The sequence below is a fragment of the Salvelinus fontinalis genome, chromosome 23 (genome assembly GCF_029448725.1).
Source record: "Salvelinus fontinalis isolate EN_2023a chromosome 23, ASM2944872v1, whole genome shotgun sequence".
Taxonomy (NCBI): domain Eukaryota; kingdom Metazoa; phylum Chordata; class Actinopteri; order Salmoniformes; family Salmonidae; genus Salvelinus; species Salvelinus fontinalis.
Genome location: NC_074687.1, coordinates 40,341,677 through 40,364,436, shown reverse-complemented (window position 1 = coordinate 40,364,436; position 22,760 = coordinate 40,341,677). Strand labels below are relative to the sequence as shown.

The 22,760-nt window shown below is 46.5% G+C and overlaps 1 protein-coding gene across 12 annotated transcripts in view; it reads left to right on the top strand.

Moving 5' to 3' along the window:
* LOC129821321 (protein TANC1-like) overlaps positions 1 to 22,760 on the top strand; it is a 289,442-nt gene that overhangs the window by 45,348 nt on the left and 221,334 nt on the right. For all 12 annotated transcript variants that reach the window (XR_008754295.1, XM_055878874.1, XM_055878872.1 and 9 more), the window contains one exon: positions 12,667 to 12,759. Coding sequence is in view for 11 of the 12 variants with exons in the window: in XM_055878874.1 (XP_055734849.1) it covers positions 12,699 to 12,759 (61 nt within the window). In the remaining variant the exon portion in view is untranslated. The remainder of the gene's footprint in view (positions 1 to 12,666; positions 12,760 to 22,760) is intronic.

Sequence of the window (22,760 nt, the reverse complement as noted above, 5' to 3'; positions counted from 1 at the left end):
TGTATTCCATATACCTTTGACTATTGGATGTTCTTATAGGCACTATAGTATTGCCAGTGTAACAGTATAGCTTCCGTCCCTCTCCTCGCCCCTACCTAGGCTCGAACCAGGGAAACATCAACAACAGCCCCCCTCCAAGCATCGTTACCCATCGCTCTACAAAAGCCGCGGCCCTTGCAGAGCAAGGGGAACAACTACTTCAAGGTCTCAAAGCGAGTGACGTCACCGATTGAAACGCTATTAGCGCGCACCCCGCTAACTAGCTAGCCATTTCACATCGGTTACACCAGCCTAATCTCGGGAGTTGATAGGCTTGAAGTCATAAAAAGACAGTGCTTTTTTCGCGAATGCGCTTGTTAAATCATCACCTGTTTGGCGAAGTAGGCTGTGACTCGATGAGAAATTAACAGGCACAGCATCGATTATATGCAACGCAGGACAAGCTAGATAAACTAGTAATATCATCAACCATGTGTAGTTAAGTAGTGATTATGTTAAGATTGATAGTTTTTTATGAGAAGTTTAATGCTAGCTAGCAACTTATCTTGGCTTCTTGCTGCACTCGCGTAACAGGTAGTCAGCCTGCCATGCAGTCTCCTCGTGGAGTGCAATGTAATCGGCCACAATCGGTGTCCAAAAATAGGCACTTTATTGGCAGTGTAACAGTATAGCTTCCGTCCCTCTCCTCGCTCCTACCTGGGCTCGGACGAGGAACACATTGACAACAGCCACCCTCGAAGCAGCGTTACCCATGCAGAGCAAGGGGAACAACTACTCCAAGTCTCAGAGCGAGTGACGTTTAAAACGCTATTAGTGCGCACCCCGCTAACTAGCTAGCCATTTCACATCGGTTACACCAGCCTAATCTCGGGAGTTGATAGGCTTGAAGTCATAAACAGCGCAATGCTTGAAGCACAGTGAAGAGCTTCTGGCAAAACGCACGAAAGTGCTGTTTGAATAAATGCTTACGAGCCTGCTGCTGCCTACCATCGCTCAGTCAGACTGCTCTATTCAATATCAAATCATAGACTTAATTATAACATAATAACACACAGAAATACGAGCCTTTGGTCATTAATATGGTCGAATCCGGAAACTATCATTTCGAAAAGAAAACGTTTATTATTATCGCATATACCCTGACTCTGTGTGCAATGAACGCAAGAGAAATGACACAATTTCACCTGGTTAATATTGCCTGCTAACCTGGATTTCTTTTAGCTAAATATGCAGGTTTAAAAATATATACTTCTGTGTATTGATTTTAAGAAAGGCATTGATGTTTATGGTTAGGTACACGTTGGAGCAACGACAGTCCTTTTTCCGTGAATGCGCACCGCATCGATTATATGCAACGCAGGACACGCTAGATAAACTAGTAATATCATCAACCATGTGTAGTTAACTGTCAGGTTTTGGCCAAGACTGTTCGGGTTTTGGTCACTAGATGTCCCCATTGCACCTTTTTTGTACCTTTTGTTTTTCTTGCTCTAATCATTGTTTGCACCTGTAGGTCATTCCCTTGTTATTATTTAAACCCTGTGTGTTCCTCAGTTCCTTGCTCAGTGTTTGTAAGTTAGCACCCAGCCCCAGCCCAAGCCTTGTTTTATACAGATATTTCTCTTGTTGGATTTTCCAGAGGTTCTCTGGTTTAGTTCTTGTGTATTATTTGAGTAGTCTTTTGAGGGTTGTTTTTCCCTGCTGTTTTTTACCACTTTGTGGAGTTTCTTTTGTATTTTGGAGGTTTTCCATTTTTGTGCCTCTTGGCTTTATTTTTGGACATTGTGGATTTAGTTTCTTTGCCTGAAGATTTTGTTCTTTTATTAAACCACCATCTCTAGTACTGCTGTGTCTGCCTCATCTTCTGGGTTCTGACGATTATTAGTGACTGTTTCTCGCACCGGGTCCTGACAGAAACACTGAGCCATTAATATGAACCCAGAGGCAGCCAGTACCCAGGACTTTTTTCCCATGCTGTCCCACCACGAGGGGACTGTCCAACGTCACGAAGCTGCTCTGGTTCAGCAAGAGGCCTTAATGGCTGGACATTCTCAACTTCTGTCGGAGATGATGACTTCCATAAAGCAGATTTCTGATCAACTTTCCCCTGCAACCGCTTCTGCTCTAGTTCATCAGATTCTAGTGCCCGTGGCAGTTAACCCCCTGGCTGAACCTCGTCTGCCGCCTCCCCAACGGTTCTCAGGTGATCCGAGTGTTTGTAAGGGGTTTTTCACCCAATGTTCTCTCTCCTTCGAGCTGCAACCCTCGTCGTTTCCCACCGACCGGTCCAAGATAGCATATATCATCACCCTGCTGTCGGAAAAAGCCCTAGCCTGGGCTACTACTGTGTGGGATGCCCAAAGTCCCTGCTGTGCCAGCTACTCTACCTTTGCTGAAGAATTCAAGCGAGTGTTTCAAGGTCCTACCAGCGGTCCTGACTCAGCCAAACAGCTCCTGACTCTCCGCCAAGGTCGGCGCAGCGTGACGGACTATGCCATCCAGTTCCGCACGGTGGCAGCAGCGAGTGGCTGGAACGACGAGGCGCTCACAGTGTGCTTTTTGAAGGGTCTTTCCGACACCATCCAAGATGAACTGGCCACTCGGGAACCACCGGACAACCTCGAGTCCCTGATCAAGTTGGCTTCACGCATAGACCAGCGTCTGAGAGAGAGAGAGCTCAACCGTAGATCTCTCACCCTAGCTCCTATCGGTCCCAGCTCCGAGTCTCCACCTTTATCCTCACTGACTCCACCGGAACCCATGCAGGTTGGACGCATCTCCCAGGCTGAGAGAGACCGCCGGATGAGGGAGCGATGCTGTCTATATTGCGGCAAACCGGGCAATTTCCTCTCCACGTGTCCCGGGCTCCAGGGAAAACGCACTCTCCCGTGCAGGCCTGGGAGGACTGTAACAGGAAACATAACCTCCTCCCATCCGTCCAACTCCCGCCTGCTCATTCCAGTTACTCTTTCCTGGGACAACCACGAGCTTCCTCTTCAAGCCTTGGTAGACTCTGGAGCCGCAGGTAACTTCATGGATGGTGTCTGGGCGAAGGAGAATGGCGTTCCCTCTGAACCTCTAAGTGACCCCATAAGGGTTACTACGCTGGATGGAAGCTCTTTGGGATCTGGACTTGTCACTCGTGTCACTACCCCCTTGCGACTTTCAGTTTCCCAACACCAGGAAGTGATGAACTTTCATCTGACCTCGTGTTCCGAGTTCCCTCTCGTCCTTGGATACCCCTGGCTTCACAGCCATAACCCTCACATCGACTGGTCTGTGGGTACTATCAAGCAGTGGGGTCCTACGTGCCAAGCCACTTGTATCTTCCCAAGTTCCCCGAGTTCCCCTCCCGAGTCTCTAGAATCCATCGACCTGTCCCGAGTTCCCGAGTGTTACCATGACCTCAAACCGGTATTTAGCAAACAGATGGCCACCAAACTACCACCCCATAGACCTTACGATTGCCCCATCGACCTGTTTCCGGGCACCTGCCCCCCCAGGGGTCGGATCTTTTCCCTATCTCCTCCCGAACGAGCGGCTATGGATACCTACATCAAGGACGCTCTGGCAGCAGGCCTCATGCGTCCATCTACCTCGCCGGCGGGAGCAGGGTTTTTCTTTGTGGCCAAGAAAGACGGTGGATTACGACCTTGCATTGACTACCGGGGACTCAATGCCATAACCGTCCGTAACCGCTACCCGCTACCCCTTATGGCCACAGCCTTTGAGCTGCTCCAGGAAGCAGTTGTCTTCACTAAGCTTGACCTGCGGAACGCATACCATCTTGTGCGGATCAAACCCGGGGACGAGTGGAAGACCGCTTTCAACACGCCTACTGGTCACTACGAATACTCGGTGATGTCCTTCGGCCTGACCAACGCCCCGGCTGTTTTCCAAGCGCTCATAAACAATGTGCTTAGGGATATGCTTAACATCTTCGTGTTTGTTTACTTGGATGACATCCTCATCTTTTCGAGCTCCCTTCAAGAACACACTAAGCATGTCAGACAAGTGCTCAAACGCCTCCTAGACAGCCATTTGTACGTTAAGCCGGAAAAGTGTGAATTCCATTCCTCTCGAGTACAATTCCTGGGATTTATAGTGGAACCCGGTCGAGTCCAGATGGACCCCAAGAAGGTAGGGGCGGTAGCGGATTGGCCCACCCCCAAGTCCGTTAAGGAAGTTCAGGGTTTCCTGGGCTTCACCAACTTTTACCGCAAGTTCATCAAGAACTTCAGCTCGGTGGCAGCCCCTCTCTCAGCTGTAACCAAGGGTGGCAACACAAGGTTTCTGTGGGGAAGAGAAGCTGAGACGGCCTTCCAAGGACTCAAGCAGCGCATCCTCTCTGCTCCCATCCTGACACTACCAACGGCGGATGAACCTTTTGTGGTGGAGGTAGACGCATCAGAGGTTGGGGTTGGAGCTGTCCTGTCTCAGAGGGGTGAAGACAAGAAGCTTCATCCTTGCGCCTTCTTCTCTCACCGGCTTACCCCGGCCGAGAGGAATTACGATGTGGGGGATCGTGAACTCCTAGCGGTTAAGATGGCATTGAAGGAATGGAGACACTGGCTCGAGGTGGCTTCTCAACCGTTTCAAGTGCTTACGGACCACAAAAATCTGGAGTATATCCAGCAGGCGAAGCGGTTGAACTCCAGACAAGCTCGATGGTCTCTTTTCTTCAGCCGATTTCAGTTTATCCTCACCTATAGACCCGGGTCGAAGAATCTCAAACCGGACGCCTTGTCATGAATCTACTCTCCTGCCATTCGAGAAGATACTGACATGACTGTCCTTCCGGCCGCTAAGATCGTGGCTCCGATCTCGTGGCAAGTGGAGGATTCCGTGAAACAAGCTCAAGCCATCGAACCGGGCCCTGGAGGAGGTCCTGCTAATCGGTTGTTTGTTCCCAAGGCAGCAAGGTCCCAAGTCCTTCTGTGGGGGCACTCCTCTCGCCTCACCTGTCACCCGGGCGTAGGTCGCACCTTGGAGTTCATCCAGCGTAAGTTCTGGTGGCCCACCATAAAAGAAGACGTTGCCACTTTCGTCAAGGCCTGTTCCGTGTGCTGCCAGGGCAAATCTTCTCACCTCCGCCCTCAAGGACTCCTTCACCCTCTATCTATTCCCCACCGACCCTGGTCCCATATCTCGTTGGACTTTATTACTGGCCTTCCTCCGTCCCATGGTAATACTACGATCCTAGTCATCATCAACAGGTTTTCTAAGGCGGCCAGGTTTGTTCCCTTGACCAAATTACCTTCTGCCAAGGAAACAGCTGAGTTGGTGATTAACCATGTGTTCCGAGTCTTTGGGATTCCGCAAGATATGGTTTCCGACAGAGGTCCCCAGTTCGCCTCAAGGTTTTGGAAGGCCTTCTGCCAACTCATAGGGGCCACGGCCAGTTTATCTTCAGGGTACCATCCGGAGTCCAATGGCCAAACTGAGAGGATGAATCAGGAGCTGGAAACCACCCTCAGATGCATGGTTTCCAACAACCCGTCCACATGGTCATCCTTCATTGTTTGGGCCGAGTACGCGCACAACACCTTGTGCTCTTCCTCCACTGGTATATCCCCGCATGAGTGTCAGTTTGGCTATGCGCCTCTATTGTTCCCGGACCAGGAGGCAGAAGTCAGAGTGCCTTCAGCCTCGAGGTTCATCAGACGCTGTCGGCTTACGTGGAAGAAGGAACGTCTTAATCTTCTGCGTTCCTCTCAGCAGTACCAACGACAAGCCAACAGACATCGCCGTCCCGGTCCTACCCTGTACCCCGGCCAGAGAGTATGGCTCTCAACTAAGAAATTACCACTACGGGTGGAGTCTCGCAAGCTGTCCCAGAGGTTCATCGGTCCCTTTAAGATTGCCAGGAGAGTCAATCCCGTTACTTTTCGCCTGCACTTACCCAGATCCCTTAAGATCAATCCAACATTTCACATTTCTTTATTAAAACCTGTTGTTTTTTCTCCCCTTATCCCGGCAGGCAGACCTCCCCCTCCGCCCCGTGTCATCGGTGGCCAGTCGGCTTATACCGTCCACCGGATACTGGATTCCCGCCGGGTGCAGCGGTCCTGGCAGTATCTGGTGGACTGGGAAGGCTACGGTCCCGAGGAGCGCTCCTGGGTTCCTGCCAAGGACATACTGGACCCTGACCTCATTCGTCAGTTCAGGACCCCCCACCCTGAGAAGGCTGGTAGGAACGTCAGGAGCCGTTCCTAGGAGGGGGATTCTGTCAGGTTTTGGCCAAGACTGTTCGGGTTTTGGTCACTAGATGTCCCCATTGCACCTTTTTTGTACCTTTTGTTTTTCTTGCTCTAATTATTGTTTGCACCTGTAGGTCATTCCCTTGTTAGTATTTAAACCCTGTGTGTTCCTCAGTTCCTTGCTCAGTGTTTGTAAGTTAGCACCCAGCCCCAGCCCAAGCCTTGTTTTATACAGATATTTCTCTTGTTGGATTTTCCAGAGGTTCTCTGGTTTAGTTCTTGTGTATTATTTGAGTAGTCTTTTGAGGGTTGTTTTTCCCTGCTGTTTTTTACCACTTTGTGGAGTTTCTTTTGTATTTTGGAGGTTTTCCATTTTTGTGCCTCTTGGCTTTATTTTTGGACATTGTGGATTTAGTTTCTTTGCCTGAAGATTTTGTTATTTTATTAAACCACCATCTCTAGTACTGCTGTGTCTGCCTCATCTTCTGGGTTCTGACGATTATTAGTGACTGTTTCTCGCACCGGGTCCTGACAGTTAACTAGTGATTATGATTGATTGATTGATTGTTTTTTATAAGATAAGTATAATGCTAGCTAGCAACTTACCTTGGCTTCTTACTGCATTCGCGTAACAGGCAGGCTCCTCGTGGAGTGCAATGAGAGGCAGGTCGTTAGAGCATTGGACTAGTTAACTGTAAGGTTGCAAGATTGAATCCCCGAGCTGACAAGGTAAAAATCTGTCGTTCTGCCCCTGGACAAGGCAGTTATCCCACCGTTCCTAGGCCGTCATTGAAAATAAGAACGTGTTCTTAACTGACTTGCCTAGTTAAATAAAGGTGTAAAAAAATAAAAAATAATAATAAAAAACATAATTTTAAAAATCGGCCAAATCGGTGTCCAAAAATACCGATTTCCGATTGTTATGAAAACTTGAAATCGGCCATTCCGATTAATCGGTCGACCTCTAGTTTAGACTGTTACCTGTTTTAATAGGCTACTCTCTGGGTGTAGTCAGACTGAAGGTGATGGACCTTCATTATAATTCAATGAATAGGCTAGTCATGAATGTGTATTTTGAAGGTGAGTGTTGTGTGTGCTTTTCTTGGCTTCACTGATCCTCTGTCTTTTGTTTTAGTGTTCTGACGTTGTACAGTTTGTTTGTCTAGACAGATTTAGGCTAGTCCCAGTATATTCCCACCCAATATGCTTTCAGATGGATAATGCAGTTCAATTGTGCCTTAGAAAAATATTGAGTGAAATGGCTTGTTATGCCTGTTTTAAAGAAGCTGTGTGGTACAGATCCAGCAAGGTAACTGTCGTGCCCCCCCATCTTTCATCATCCACCCCCATTAGCCTGTCAAAAGAGGGCTAGTGCACATCATCTCAACTGAGGGCTTGGATCGATGTGTCTCGGAAGGCCTCCCTGCTAATGAAAAACAATAGTTTTTTCCTCCACATCTCCAGGAGCCAGTGGAGATCTAAGTGGAGCCCCTGGGCCCCTGGGCCCCAGACTAGCTTACTGATGGCCCACATTCTGGCTTCTTGCAGCCTATGTCCTGTGTGCCTCCGCTCTCCATCTCCATGGTGTATCGTCCTGACCAGAGTTCTTATGTGTTTTGCTTGTTTAGTGTTGGTCAGGACGTGAGCTGGGTGGGAATTCTATGTTGTGTGTCTAGTTCGTCTGTTTCTGTGTCCAGCCTAATATGGTTCTCAATCAGAGGCAGCTGTCAATCGTTGTCCCTGATTGAGAATCATATATAGGTGGCTTGTTTTGTGTTGGGGATTGTGGGTGGTTGTTTCCTGTCTCTGTTCTGTCTGCACCAGCTAGGACTGTTTCGGTTTGCCACATTTGTTATTTTGTTTTGTATTGTGTTCTCTGTTTGTCGTTCGTATTAAACATGTTGAGCACTGGCTACGCTGCGTGTTGGTCCGATCCCTGCTACACTCTCTCTTCTAGTGAAGAGAGGGAAGGCTGCCGTTACAGAACCACCCACCAATCTCGGACCAAGCAGCGTAGCAACGGGCAGCAGTGGCAGCAGCAGCAGCGGTACCAGGAGGAATGGACTTGGAAGGAAATTCTGGACGGTAAAGGACCCTGGGCAGAGCCAGAGGAGTGTCGCCGCCCCAAAGCGGAGCTGGAGGCAGCAAAAGCGGAGAGGCGGCATTATGAGGCGCTAGCACGGCAGAGCGGCTGGAAGCCTGAGAGGCTCACCCAAAAATTTCTTGGGGGGGTAGGAGACTTGAGCCAACTCCCCCTGCTTACCGTAAGGAGCCAAGGATGGAACCAGAGCCGGTGAGGGCGGTATTGGAGGTGAGCGAAGTAGAGACTGAAGGATCTAATGGGGAAATTGGAGGAGAGAAAAATGAGGGATTTGCTGGTGTGGTGCATGAGGCACGGCATCCGCCCGACGGTGCGTGTCGGGGATTTGATGTCACCTGAGTCAGCTCTCCATACTCGTCCTGAGGTGCGTGCTAGCCATCTGGTGAAGACTGTGCCAGCACCACGCACCAGGCCTCCTGTGCGCCTGTCTAGCCCTGCACGTCCTGTGCCAGCTCAGCGCACCAGCTCTCCTGTGGAAGCCCCATGCACCGGCCCTCCGGTGCCGGCGCCACGTACCAGGCCTCCAGTTCCAGCACCCTGCACTCGCCTTGAGGTGCGTGCCCTCAGCCCAGTACCACCAGTACCTACACCACGCACCAGGCTTCCAGTGCGTCTCCAGAGCCCTGTTCCTCCTCCACGCACTCTCCCTGTGGTGCGTGTCTCCAGCCCAGTGCCTCCAGTTCCGGCACCACGCACCAAGCCTCCTGTGCGTCTCCAGAGCCCTGTACGCACTGTTCCTTCTCCCCGCACTCGCCCTGAGGTGCGTGACCTCAGCCCGGTACCACCAGTGCCGATACCACGCACCAGGCCTACTGTGCGCCTCAGCAGGTCAGAGTCGGCCGTCTGCCTAACACCGCTTGCACTGCTCGTCTGTCCAGCGCAGTCTGAGCTGCCTGCCTGCCCAGCGCCGTCTGAGCTGCCTGTCTGCCCAGCGCCGTCTGAGCCTTCCGTCTGCCCAGCGCCGTCTGAGCCTTCCGTCTGCCCAGCGCCATCTGAGCCATCTGTCTGCCCAGCGCCATCTGAGCCATCTGTCTGCCCAGCGCCATCTGAGCCATCTGTCTGCCCAGCGCCATCTGAGCCATCCATCTGTCCCGAGCCATTAGAGCCATTCGTCTGTCCCGAGCCATTAGAGCCCTCCGTCAGTCAGGAGCCGCTAGAGCCGTCCGTCAGTCAGGAGCCACCAGATCCGCCTGCCAGTCAGGAGCTGCCATTGCCGTCCGTCAGTCAGGAGCTGCCAGATCCGCCAGCCAGTCAGGAGCTGCCATTGCCGCCAGCCAGTCAGGAGCTGCCAGAGCCGCCAGCCAGTCAGGAGCTGCCAGAGCCGCCAGCCAGTCAGGAGCTGCCAGAGCCGCCAGCCAGTCAGGAGCTGCCAGAGCCGCCAGCCAGTCAGGAGCTGCCAGAGCCGCCAGCCAGTCAGGAGCTGCCAGAGCCGCCAGCCAGTCAGGAGCTGCCAGAGCCGCCAGCCATTCAGGAGCTGCCAGAGCCGCCAGCCATTCAGGAGCTGCCAGAGCCGCCAGCCAGTCAGGAGCTGCCAGAGCCGCCCGCCAGTCATGAGCTGCCTTCCAGTCATGAGCTGCCTTCCAGTCATGAGCTGCCCTCCAGTCATGAGCTGCCCTTCAGTCATGAGCTGCCCTCCAGTCATGAGCTGCCCTCCAGTCCGGAGCTGCCCTTCAGTCCGGAGCTGCCCTTCGGTCCGGAGCTGCCCTTTCGGTCCGGAGCTGCCCTTTCGGTCCGGAGCTGCCACTCAGTCCGGAGCTGCCACTCAGTCCGGAGCTGCCACTCAGTCCGGAGCTGCCACTCAGTCCGGAGCTGCCACTCAGTCCGGAGCTGCCACTCAGTCCGGAGCTGCCACTAGTCCGGAGCTGCCTCTCTGTCGTGAGCTAACTCTCTGTCGTGAGCTACCTCTCTGTCCTGAGCTACCTCTCTGTCCTGAGCTACCTCTCTGTCCTGAGCTACCTCTCTGTCCTGAGCTGTCTCCTCTATCTAGGGGGGACCTTTGTGAAGGTTCCTAGACCAGGGTCGGGGGCGAGGGTCGCCACTCAAAGGACGCTAAGGAGGGGGACAAGGACAATGGTGGAGTGGTGTCCTCGTCCACCGCCGGAGCCGCCACCGCGGACAGATGCCCACCCAGACCCTCCTCTTGAGTTTTAGGGGTGCGTTCGGAGTCCGCACCTCAGGAGGGGGGTACTGTAACGTCCTGACCAGAGTTCTTATGTGTTTTGCTTGTTTAGTGTTGGTCAGGACGTGAGCTGGGTGGGAATTCTATGTTGTGTGTCTAGTTCGTCTGTTTCTGTGTCCAGCCTAATATGGTTCTCAATCAGAGGCAGCTGTCAATCGTTGTCCCTGATTGAGAATCATATATAGGTGGCTTGTTTTGTGTTGGGGATTGTGGGTGGTTGTTTCCTGTCTCTGTGTTTTGTCTGCACCAGCTAGGACTGTTTCGGTTTGCCACATTTGTTATTTTGTTTTGTATTGTGTTCTCTGTTTGTCGTTCGTATTAAACATGTTGAGCACTGGCTACGCTGCGTGTTGGTCCGATCCCTGCTACACTCTCTCTTCTAGTGAAGAGAGGGAAGGTTGCCGTTACACATGGTGAATAATGTGCTGGTTCTATAAGTAGAGTGCCGAATTCAGCACAATGTATTCAGCTATTAGGAAGTGAAAAGTGAAGAAAAACAATATATGAGGTGTTGACAAAATCAGGGTGGTTAATAGTTTGGGCTCTAATTTGGGGCTGCATTGTACTGTGAATGCGAGAAAATGGCCAACCAGAACAGTAACACTCCTGTTTTTTAAAGTAATAGATGTTTGAATCGCAGAACATAAATCACAACAAAATGCAATTCACCAAGGTTCTTTTACCTAGCTATATTACTTCAAGTTACCAGCATGCACTATATTCTGAAAGTATTCAGACCCCTTCCCTTTTCTCATCAATCTACACATAATATCCCATACAGACAAAGTGAAAACAGGTTTTTCAGAAATGTTTGCAAATCTATTAAAAATATAAACAGAAATACCTTATTTACATAAGTATTCAGACCCTTTGCTATGCGACTCGAAATTGACCTCCGGTGCATCCTGTTTCCATTAATCATCCTTGAGATGTTTCTACAACTTGATTGGAGTGCACCTGTCCTAAATTCAATTGATTGGACAAGATTTGGAAAGGCACCTGTCTATATAAGGTCCAACAGTTGACAGTGCATGTCTGAGCAAAAACCAAGCCATGAGGTTGAAGGAATTGTCTGTAGAGCTCCAAGACAGGATTGTGTCGAGGCACAGATCTGGATAAGGGTACCAAAACATTTCTGCAGCATTGAAGGTCCCCAAGAACACAGTGGGCTCCATCATTCTTGAATGGAAGAAGTTTGGAACCGAGGGAAAGATGAATGGAGCAAAGTACAGAGCGATCTTTAATGAAACCTGCTCCGGAGCGCTCAAGACCTCAGAGTGGGGCAAAGATTCACCTTCCAACAGGACAACAACCCCAAGCATACAGCCAAGACAACGCAGGAGTGGCTTCGCGACAAGTCTCTGAATGTCATTTAGTGGCACAACCAGAGCCCGAACTTGAACATCTCTAGCGAGACCTGAAAATAGCTGTGCTGTGACGCTCCCCATCCAACCTGACAGAGCTTGAGAGGATCTCCAGAGAAGAATGGGAGAAACTTTCCAAATACACGTGTGCCATACTTGTAGCGTCATACCCAAGAAGACTCGAGGCTGTATTTGCTGCCAAAGGTGCTTCAAATAGTACTGAGTAAAGGGTCTGAATACTTATGTAAATGTTATATTTCTTCTTTTTTTTTACAAATTTGCAAAAAATGTAAAAACTTGTTTTTGCTTTGTCATTATGGGGGATTGTGTGTAGATTGATGATATTTTTTTGATTTGTATTAATTTTAGAATAAGGCTTTAATGTATCAAAATGTGGAAAAAGTGAAGGGGTCTGAATGCTTTCCAAATGCACTGTACGTGCCACTAGACTATGATTCTAAAGATTCAGTGAATATATCCAAATGTTAGACATTTCGTGAAAAGTGAGCGAGAAGGCCCAAGTTCAGCAGCATCAATTTAGATGTGGAATGTGGAGAATCTGACAAACTATTTTCCTGCAAAACAAGATAGCAGACCTTGCCCGTTCCATTTAATTATTAGATCATTCTTTCTGTGGTCGGCCCTCTAGAGATGACCTGCCGGATTGGGAGCGCTGTGGGAAAAATCTCAGAGGAGTGTCAGGAGAAGAGTGTATGAAATGCAGGATGCGTTATCATCAGCGTGTAAAGTTTCTGTAGACTCGCTCAATCACTCTCTGCCTGTTCTGCTCTCTCTGAGTGTCAAAATGTTGTGTTTTTGCAGGGGGAGAGTGAGAGGATTCCAAGAATCAGACCATGTTCAAGGCAGTGCTGAAGAAGAACAGAGACGGAGGGAAGGGGACCAAGAAGGAACCAGGTATGTTGAGTTATGACTGAACTGCTGCAACCACGACATGGTCACTTTGACCATTGGGCAGCAACATGTTTCCCTCAGGATAGCTTATTTCACACATAGACCTGTCTCAACCTGTCTCCATTATTTGTCTGGTTTTATGGCCATCTATGAATTGTTTAGACCTCCTTTTCTATTCAGAATGACAAAGGATATTATTGGAAGTTCAATGGCAATATCAAAGGGTTTGTCATAATAGGCCTACGTAATTTTACGCCTCAAGTTAGGAGATAGAAATATGCACATAGAGTTGAGAAGAAAGCACAAAAAATATGGCTCATTTCATCGCTGTTCATAAACATTTCATCATCTGAGCCAACATTTGTAGTGAGCAAGCAGTTCGAACATACACTATATGGTCATAAACTGGTGCCACTGTCACTGTCATTGACCATTTGTCTTTGAGTCATTTGCTTGTGGCTCAGGGTATAGGCGTAGTGCGTACACACACACACACACACACACACACACACACACACACACACACACACACACACACACACACACACACACACACACACACACACACACACACACACACACACACACACACACACACACACACACACACACAGACATGTATAAGCACCATGGCTCCATGTTTTCAGTATTTATAAACAGTCTTTATTGGCTGTAAGTAACCAATACCACAGTCTCTGTTTCAACATGAAAAAGGTTGGACTAGAAAGGGGGCTAGGGTAATGAACAGTTAGGCCTTATCATTGCAGTGAGAACAACGCTGGAGGATTTTGAACTGGTATACTATTTGACACCACTGTTATTGTCAGTTTGACATCCCCATCAGGATGCAGGTGTTGTTCTGGCTCGCCCATGTAACCTTTTGGATTATCAACCATTTTCCATTATAACGGGGGATTCATTTTTTTGTGTGAGTCACTCAGCAGTGCTAATTCATTTCCGACTCACCTCTAGCAAACATAGACCAGGATCTATCTTTTTATAAACATGACATAGGCTAATACGAGGCTATGTTCTCTGGTCTAGACTCTCCTACTATAGGAAGGAACAGTTGGAGCTACGTAGCATAGTAGGTACTATATAGCAGTACAGTAGTTAAGTATCTTCTGCTCATGTTTGCCTTGTCCAGGGGCTGTTTCATACAGTTGAGTCAATTTTCTCTTCATTTTACGGGATCTCCTTGAGATCAGGCTGCGGCTTGCCTCTGTTAATATAACAGTCGACAAACTGTGAATACAAATAGACACTGGCTATCTTCCTTCAGTGTCAGGTTACACCTCTCACATCTCTCCCACACCCTCTCTCAGGATGCATCCCAAACGGTACCCTATTCCCTATGTAGGGACCCTGGTCTAAAGTAATGCACTATATAGAGAATTTGGGACACCCCCGTATGACAGTAAGAGCCACAGTTCAGGACTGTATGAGATATGTAACTGCAGGCCCTTACTCTGAACACATATCCGTTGACTTGGGATCTTATACTGTACGGCAGGGTGGCCCGGGTGTGATTTTTATTTGGCTCCCCAAGTTTTCTGAGCAAAGAATATAATATAATTATTATTATTTTTTATGACATTTTATTGTTGGATATAAAATACTATATAAACACCAGCAAATCAGCTCCAATTGATTTTCCTTTTGGAGATCTGTTCCCAAGTATTCCCATGCACAATAGACAGATACGTGATAGTATACAAATGTAATCAAGGTTTGAAATTATTATGTTTTAGTCAAATTTTATATCTGTTTTGCAGTCTACAAATTATTTGTAATTATGTTTTGGTCCCCTGGCTATCTGCTCAAGAAACAATCGTCCCGCGTTTGAATCTAGTTGATGATCTCTGCTGTAGAGGCAATGAATCACAGAGCTGTACAGTAGTCTCCCGCAAGGGGCAAGGGTTACTATGATACTGTTCATTCTAGTTTACTTTCTTGAATAGCGATGTTGAAAGGCAATGTAATGTTTTCAGTAAAGGTGTTGAAACTTGTCTAACATGTTATGAATCAATCTCTGATTATCAGACTTTCATTGTGTCAGCCCAGTCAGTCACAACTAGGGTTGCAAAGGGTCGGAAACTTTCCGGTAAGTTTCCGGAATGTTTCGAAGATTTTCCATTGGAAGTTAAGCCCGGGAATTTGGGGAATTTAGCTTAAATTCCTCCAAAAAGTTAGCTTATAACAGTGAATCTTTTTTTGTGGGATACACATAAGACAAGTCTAGGTCTTGTGGCATATTTTGGTTAAACTATCCCCAATTCAATGGAATTGCAACCCTCTGCATGCACAGTGCATTCTTCCATCACATGTGCAGTGCACTCTTCCATCACATGTACAGCTGATTCTCAAGATCTTGCACACTAATGTGATGCTATTGAGCCCACACTACTACACTGTCTGAGCCAAGGACTACATGCTTTCTGGTAAGATTTGATTAGAATACTGGGTGGGGTGAATATATTTTATGTGACATACATGATATTTTGTTAACTAGTAAATAGTAGCCTACAGCAAAGTGTATTTAAATCATTTCTAACTTGTTAACAATTTCTGCTAGTTAGTTTTTCTACCATGTAGGTTTTAGCTTGCTTGAGCCTGCTAACTGAGGAGTGTTAATTCACCTGATTCCATACATGTTTCTTTTTAAACATTTATCTGACAAAGGAGTTGTTTAATATAACTGCTTAACTATATATCTGTACATGGAATTGTATTTATTTATTTTTACTCATTTTCTACAGGAAAATGTCACGTGCACTATCTGATATGTGGAGACATTTCACTGCAGCTAATGTAGAAGGAAAAGCTGTGTACATTTGCAAATACTGTGCCAAATCATATGTGAAGAATGCAACAAAGATGCAGAATCATCTGGCCAGGTGCATAAAGTTCCCTTAGCGCTCACACCAAGCAACTTCTGACAAAGTCCCTCTACTTCTATTCAAGGTGAAAATGAGGAATCAGACACCTTATCAATTCAACAGCTCATGGTCATCCTGGAATCAGAAGTTTTTGTTGACTCAATAGAGGAACGTAGTTAGATAAATGCTGATGAATGTCTTGCTCGAGCTGTGTATGTAACTGCTTCACCTCTGATGCTCACAGGCAATGTGTATTGGAAGAGATTTCTGAATGTTCTTCACCCAGCATACACCCCTCCAACCAGACATGCTTTATCTACTCATTTGCTGGATGCAGAGTTCAACAGAGTTCAAGTGAAGGTCAAGCAAATCATAGAGAAAGCAGACTGTATTGCAATCATCTCTGATGGCTGGTCGAATGTTCGTGGGCAAGGAATAATTAACTACATCATCTCCACCCCTCAACCAGTATTCTACAAGAGCACAGACACAAGGGACAACAGACACACCGGTCTCTACATTGCAGATGAGCTGAAGGCAGTCATCAATGACCTTGGACCACAGAAGGTATTTGCACTGGTGACAGACAATGCTTCAAACATGAAGGCTGCATGGTCTAAAGTGGAGGAGTCCTACCCTCACATCACACCCATTGGCTGTGCTGCTCATGCATTGAATCTGCTCCTCAAGGTTATCATGGCACTGAAAACAATGGATACACTTTACAACAGAGCCAAGGAAATGATTGGGTATGTGAATGGTCATCAAGTTATAGCAGCAATCTACCTCACCAAGCAAAGTGAGAAGAATAAGAGCACCACATTGAAGCTTCCCAGCAACACCCGTTGGGGTGGTGTTGTCATCATGTTTGACAGTCTCCTGGAGGGGAAGGAGTCTCCTCAAGAAATGGTCATATCACAGTCTGCCGATATGGACAGCCCCATCAAGAGGATCCTCCTGGATGATGTATTTTAGGAGAGAGTGGTAAGTAGCCTGAAACTCCTGAAACCTATAGCATAAGCCATTGCACGGATTGAGAGAGACAATGCCATCCTGTCTGATGTTCAGACTCTGCTTGCAGATGTAAGTGTAACGATCTGAGTGTCGGGAGGTGCGAAGTCAGACGCAGGAACAGCAAAGCTTCAATATGTTGAGTCCTTTAATACTCAACTTGCAAACACAATGTCCAACACGGACATACTGGGTGTCACACACAACGGTCCAACGACACGAATAAACGAACCCAGTCCACAATAATAATATCCACTCCCGAAATCCAAAAGCCACAATGAAACAATCCCGCACAAAGAAGCGTACGAGCTGGCTGACTAATAAAGCCACAATAATTAACAATTAACTGAACACAGGTGATACAAATAAACACATAAGGAGGGGGAGGAAAAAGAGTCAGTGGCAGCTAGTAGGCCGGTGACGACGACCGCCGAGCGCCACCCGAACGGGAAGGAGAGCCTGCCTCGGTTGAAGTCGTGACAGTAAGAGAATAAATCCGTACTGCCCTGCCCACTTCACTGTTGCTCCAAGCAGAGGAAACTTCAGTTCTGAAGTACATCAAAAAGTGTGAAGACTTCTGCCTGAAGCCCATACACGCTGCAGCGTACATGTCGGACCCCAAGTATGCTGGCAAGAGCATCCTGTCTAGTGCAGAGATCAACAAGACCTATGGTGTCATCACTACTGTGTGTCGCCACCTTGGCCTGGATGAGGGCAAGGTTCTTGGCAGTCTGGCGAAGTACACTTCCAAGCAACGGCGTTGGGATGAATATGCAATATGGCAGTCGTGCCAACATATCTTATCAGCCATCTGGTGGAAGGGACTTTGTGGATCTGAGGCTCTTTCCTCTGTTGCTTCCATCATCCTCCAAATCACACCAACATCAGCCACCTCAGAGTGCAACTGGTCCTTGTTTGGGAACACACACACCAAAGCATGCAACAGGCTGACCAATACAAGGGTTGAAAAATTGGTGTCCATCCGGGAAATTTTTGGGCTTTTTGAGCCCGACAACGAGCCTTCCTCAAGAAGGTTGGAAAGTGACTGAAGATTTAGGCCTCAGAGTCTGATGTTCAAGAGGTGGACATTGAGGAGGTCTAGGGAGAAGACATGGAAGCCTGAGAGGAAGACAACCAAAGCTTTAGTTTCTAGACTGTAATTTTACAGATGTATGTTCAAAACGTTTTTGGGAGATGTGATGGATCATTAGAGATCATTCAATATTCCCTTTTGTTGTTTAGTGAGATCATTTATTTTATTTCTATTCGAAGGATTTAATCATTTGCAATTATGTCTACTTATGATAAGGTAAAATGTTTATATTTCTGACTCCATATGATATGGTAAATATATCCAATGAAAAAAACATCTACATTTAAATGGTATTAATATATATTTGCATATATTTTCATTAATTCCGACATATTCCTGTTAATTCCCATTTATTCCCGTTAATTCCAACGGAAAGTTTCCACCTCTGAATATTCCCCAAAATTTGCAACCCTAGTCACATTCAGAGGCTGTCACGGCCGTTGAATGAAGAGGACCAAAGCGCAGCGTTGTGAGCGTACATATTCCTTTTTATTAGGATGACGCCGACAAAAACAATAAACAATACAAAACAACCGTGAAGCTTAAGGGCTATGTGCCACAAACAACTTCCCACACTGAAAGGAGGGAAAAGGGCTACCTAAGTATGGTTCCCAATCAGAGACAACGATAGACAGCTGTCCCTGATTGTGAACCATACCCGGCCAAAACATAGAAATACAAAATCATAGAAAACAAAAACATAGAATGCCCACCCCAAATCACACCCTGACCAAACCAAATAGAGACATAAAAAGGCTCTCTAAGGTCAGGGCGTGACAGAGGCGAACACACACAGGACTGCTTGCAGTAGCTGAGCTGTTGGATGTAAATGACGGGAATAAGCTACATCACCATTTCCCCCAGCTCTTTCCCCAGTTAGATGCTATCCATCAAGCAAAAGAAGGTCTCTCTCTCTCTTTCCCATGTTGGGACAATAAAAGTCAGACACTCCTCTCCTCTATTCAGGGCAGGAAAGATGAGCTGCCTCAGCCTTTGATTACTTGGTGGCAGTCATTAGTGGTGGTCATTCGGTCACTCTGTTGTCCTTATAGATGGTGTCACTCACTAAAGCTAGCAGGACCTCCGGCAGTAGGTAGATATAGAAAAAACAAATGGTAATTTACAGTATATATATCAGCATCTTTTGAAGTGACTATCAGAGGAATTCCAATTCCAATTGTTTCAATCTGTAAATCAAGAACTGGACATTCATTGGCATGAAAGAGTGGGAGCAACAAAAAGGCTTTGGTTTTAGATATTCAATTATGACTCTGTAAATAAATGTTACATTTGCGTAACAAACGGGAAACCAGGTATTTGATACTTATTTATTTCCCCTGAAAAGATACATTTGTTTGTAAAGTCAGCGCTCATCTAGGGGGGGCCTTGAATAAGGTTAGTAACACAGTAGTCCTGGAAACGGTCATACTATTCAGAACGGGTACACTGCAGAATATCAAGTGCTCTCCGTGCCTCGATTGTAACATATTGCACATAAAATATTAAATGAACCGTCTGTTCTGGTGTGAATAAAGATTGTATTATGCTTCCAAATGGTGTTGGACAGAGAAATAATGCTTAAATCTACCATCTGGTCCGATACAGGAGTCAAAATTCCCTTTTAATTTGTGAAAATGTGATTGTTTCCTCATGGCACATTCAAATCTGACTATTGCACAAAGATTAGCTTTTATATCAGAATTGGATATGACTGGATATTGGATATTGCTTACTGCTGTGTTTGGAATTGTTTCAGATATTGGATATCGCTTACTGCTTACTGCTGTGTTTGGAATTGTTTCGCGCACCCCCTCCCTCCCTCCCCAGTTTGACACAGTTTAAATAATTCCTTCTTCATTTGACTCATCAAACCTATTTGTATTCGTTGTGGATGGGTCACAACAGCCATCATTGAGACAGCATTAACCAGTAGAGCATTTCTGAAGAAAACATGACAGAGACCAGCAAAAATTCAAGTGGCCCCCCCCTTCCCTGTAAAGAGAATGGCAGCAATAAATGCTTTACAAAAGCATATCAAAAGTCCACAGAGACATGTCATGGAAATTAGTGGCAGGAAAAATCTTTATAATTGTATAATTACATGATAGCTGGGCATATGTTCCTCATAACACGGTAGCTGTGGCCTGGAGGCAACTTAAAAGGAGTCAGGGAAACTTGGCCCCCGTGCCAGACGGAGCGCTGTCATTAGGCTGCCTCTAGGAGCCCCGCATTGCCAGGGTCCACAAACACACCATTTGCTAATTCACTCCTCCCTCCTTTACTCCTACCACTTCTCCACCTCATCCAAATCTGCTGTACGGAACTGGCCTTTTTAATCCCTTCTAAGTACACTTTTTTTTATGGCCCGGCATTCCGGAAGTGGGATACTGGTTAGCTTTGGCCTCTGGACTTTGATGTGAACACTTTATTTAAAAAGGTCACATTGCCAGTAGGCCTCACTGACGTTTATGGATTTGAGGCTCAAGGCACCGGGAGCTCAGTGGATTATGTAGTTGTAAAATTAAACTTGTCTGGATTAATTGGTATTCTCTTTGAGGATATATGCTGATTTTATGGAGGGTTCCTCCTGTTACCTCTTAACAGCTAGGAGGTGCAGTCGGCAGGGTGCACAGCAGCAACCATAAGGGCACAATATGGGTTTTTAAAGGAGAACTGTTGAAGAAGCACTTAGGAAATTGGTATGGCCAGCATTGAAACATGACATTGATATTTCACTTTAGCTTCTCCTGCCAAATCAATTTGTCCTTGAGACATTTTCAGAGTTAGAGTATTCCTATCTGTGACAACCTGTAAAATAGGCCTACATGCCTTTCGTCTGTCATTAATTATTGGCAAGGGGCTTTCAACTACGTCTAAAGATACGTAGTGGCCCATATTTGAAAGTCCTAACTCTGATGCGTTGAAGGTGTTATGTGTTTTATGAGTTGGAGATGGAGCGAAGCTGAACTGCGGGCCCTATCTCGTCACTCTGGCAGACTGGAACCACATGAAGAGAGTCTAATGTTTCAGTGTACTGTCTTCCCTCTGAGATTTAGCACTCTGTCTTTGGGGAGCACTACAGCTACATACCTACATCCCTTCAGCGTTTCGTTCCTCACAGCAGGACCCTCAAGCTCTATTCCTCTGATGTCTCACTTCCCAGCCAGAGACCGCTTACTTTCTAGAGTAAAGTTTTACCTTTACCTTCCAACTGTTCTGTCTGGGGAGTACTACTCTCACATCCCACCAGTTCCCTCTCTCTCAATGTAGTGATCAGAGCCCAGAGCCCAGGTTAACTGACTGTGATGCCTCAGGCTGTGTGGGCTGGACTCATCCCTCTTGTGGCTCCCAGCTCTAGATATAGCTCTATCTGCTGAGCTGGAGGAGACAGCCAGCTGCCAGACAGAGCTGTCTGTTTTGGCCAGTGTTAATCACACTAGCATGTCCTTGCCTTGTACTCTCTGGGGCGGCTAGGCTAAACTGCCTCAGCTACTCCTCACCACTGACTCCCTTGCCCGCTACCAGTTGGCAGGAGCCCTACGAGCTCGGCTACACTCCAACACACCGGACAGCTAGTCAGAGGAAAGTAAGAGTCAGTACAGAGTGGGCCCAAGCACACTGCCCTGGCTGCGCTAACCATTAGTCTGAAAAGCGGAGACAGTATCCACAGCAAACTGAGCTTTTTCATTCAATAATGTCGGCTACAGGTGGTGAACCTAGCCCTACACGTACCCAATTTGCTGACTCGTCTTTGTCAGCAGTTGTGGGGCAATCTTACTTCACTAGGCCTACCTATACAGTGTAACAATCTTATATTTGTTATATTTTACTGTACTACATAGCAGGGTTGGGGGCAATTCCATTTAAATTCCAGTCAATTCAGGAAGTACACTGAAATTCCAATTCACTTCAATGCTTTTCAATTAGGACATTTTGGAATTGGAATTCGGTTTACTTTCTGAATTAAAATTACAGAAATTGAGTTGACCCCAACCCTGCTACATAGTATGTTATCATGCCATTGTAATTCGAAGTAAATGTGTTATATAATTATGACGTTATCCTGTTTGATAGGCTAAGTCACGTCTTGCTCATGTGGAGTTGTGGAAGGAGGTGATTACCTCACCTTTGGAGGACTAAACATGTCTTACTCCCACTGATATGTTCAATTGCATGGACCATCTATCTATACTATGGCTCAGTTGATGATAACGCCTTGCACATTTACAGATTCCCAAGCAATTGGAATGCACTTCATTGATGTTCCTGTCATCTCATCAGATTTGGCATAGCATCCAGCCAGAGACTGAGGAACATGGCCGCCGACCTTTCCTTCAAAGAGCTCCCACAGCAGGTGGTGGTTTTGCTCTTCAGACCAAAATCCAATTGATGTAAACCACATTTAATTGAGAGGCTTACGCAAAAAGTAAACTGGGACAAGAATGTACCACTTTATTACTTCTGCTTCTCAACATTTTTATTTTCTTAAGCACATTGTTCTTTAATAAGAGCAATGTTCAATCAGGACTTTGAGTTCCAAAAGGCAGGTTGTCCCATGTCATTTATCTCTCAGGAAATTAAAGATTAAACAAATATAACAATTCTGCCAAACACTAATGAGTGCGCATGTGTGTGCGTGCGTGTGTGTACGCATGTGTGTACATGTGCACAGCCATTACGGGGGGGTGTTAGGGTTGCAAAGCTAATTGTAAGTTACCAAAGTTACCAGAATCTTCAGTAATTTTGGTAATTAACAGAATCTATGGCAATCTATCGTAACTTTGGTAATTTATACTTGAATAACTTTACTTTTTCAAAAATGTATATATAGTATTAATTTATTATATCTGTGTCTATATTGTCAATGAGTTTCTAGTTGATAGACCGTATGGTTCAAAAGAAAAATAATTAATTAATTTAAAAAGTATTTAATCAATGCCATTATTTTTTATTAACTATGCATCTCTTCCAACTATTGACTTTTTTCATAACTGCCACCAGTTTGACGCCAAAACATTGAC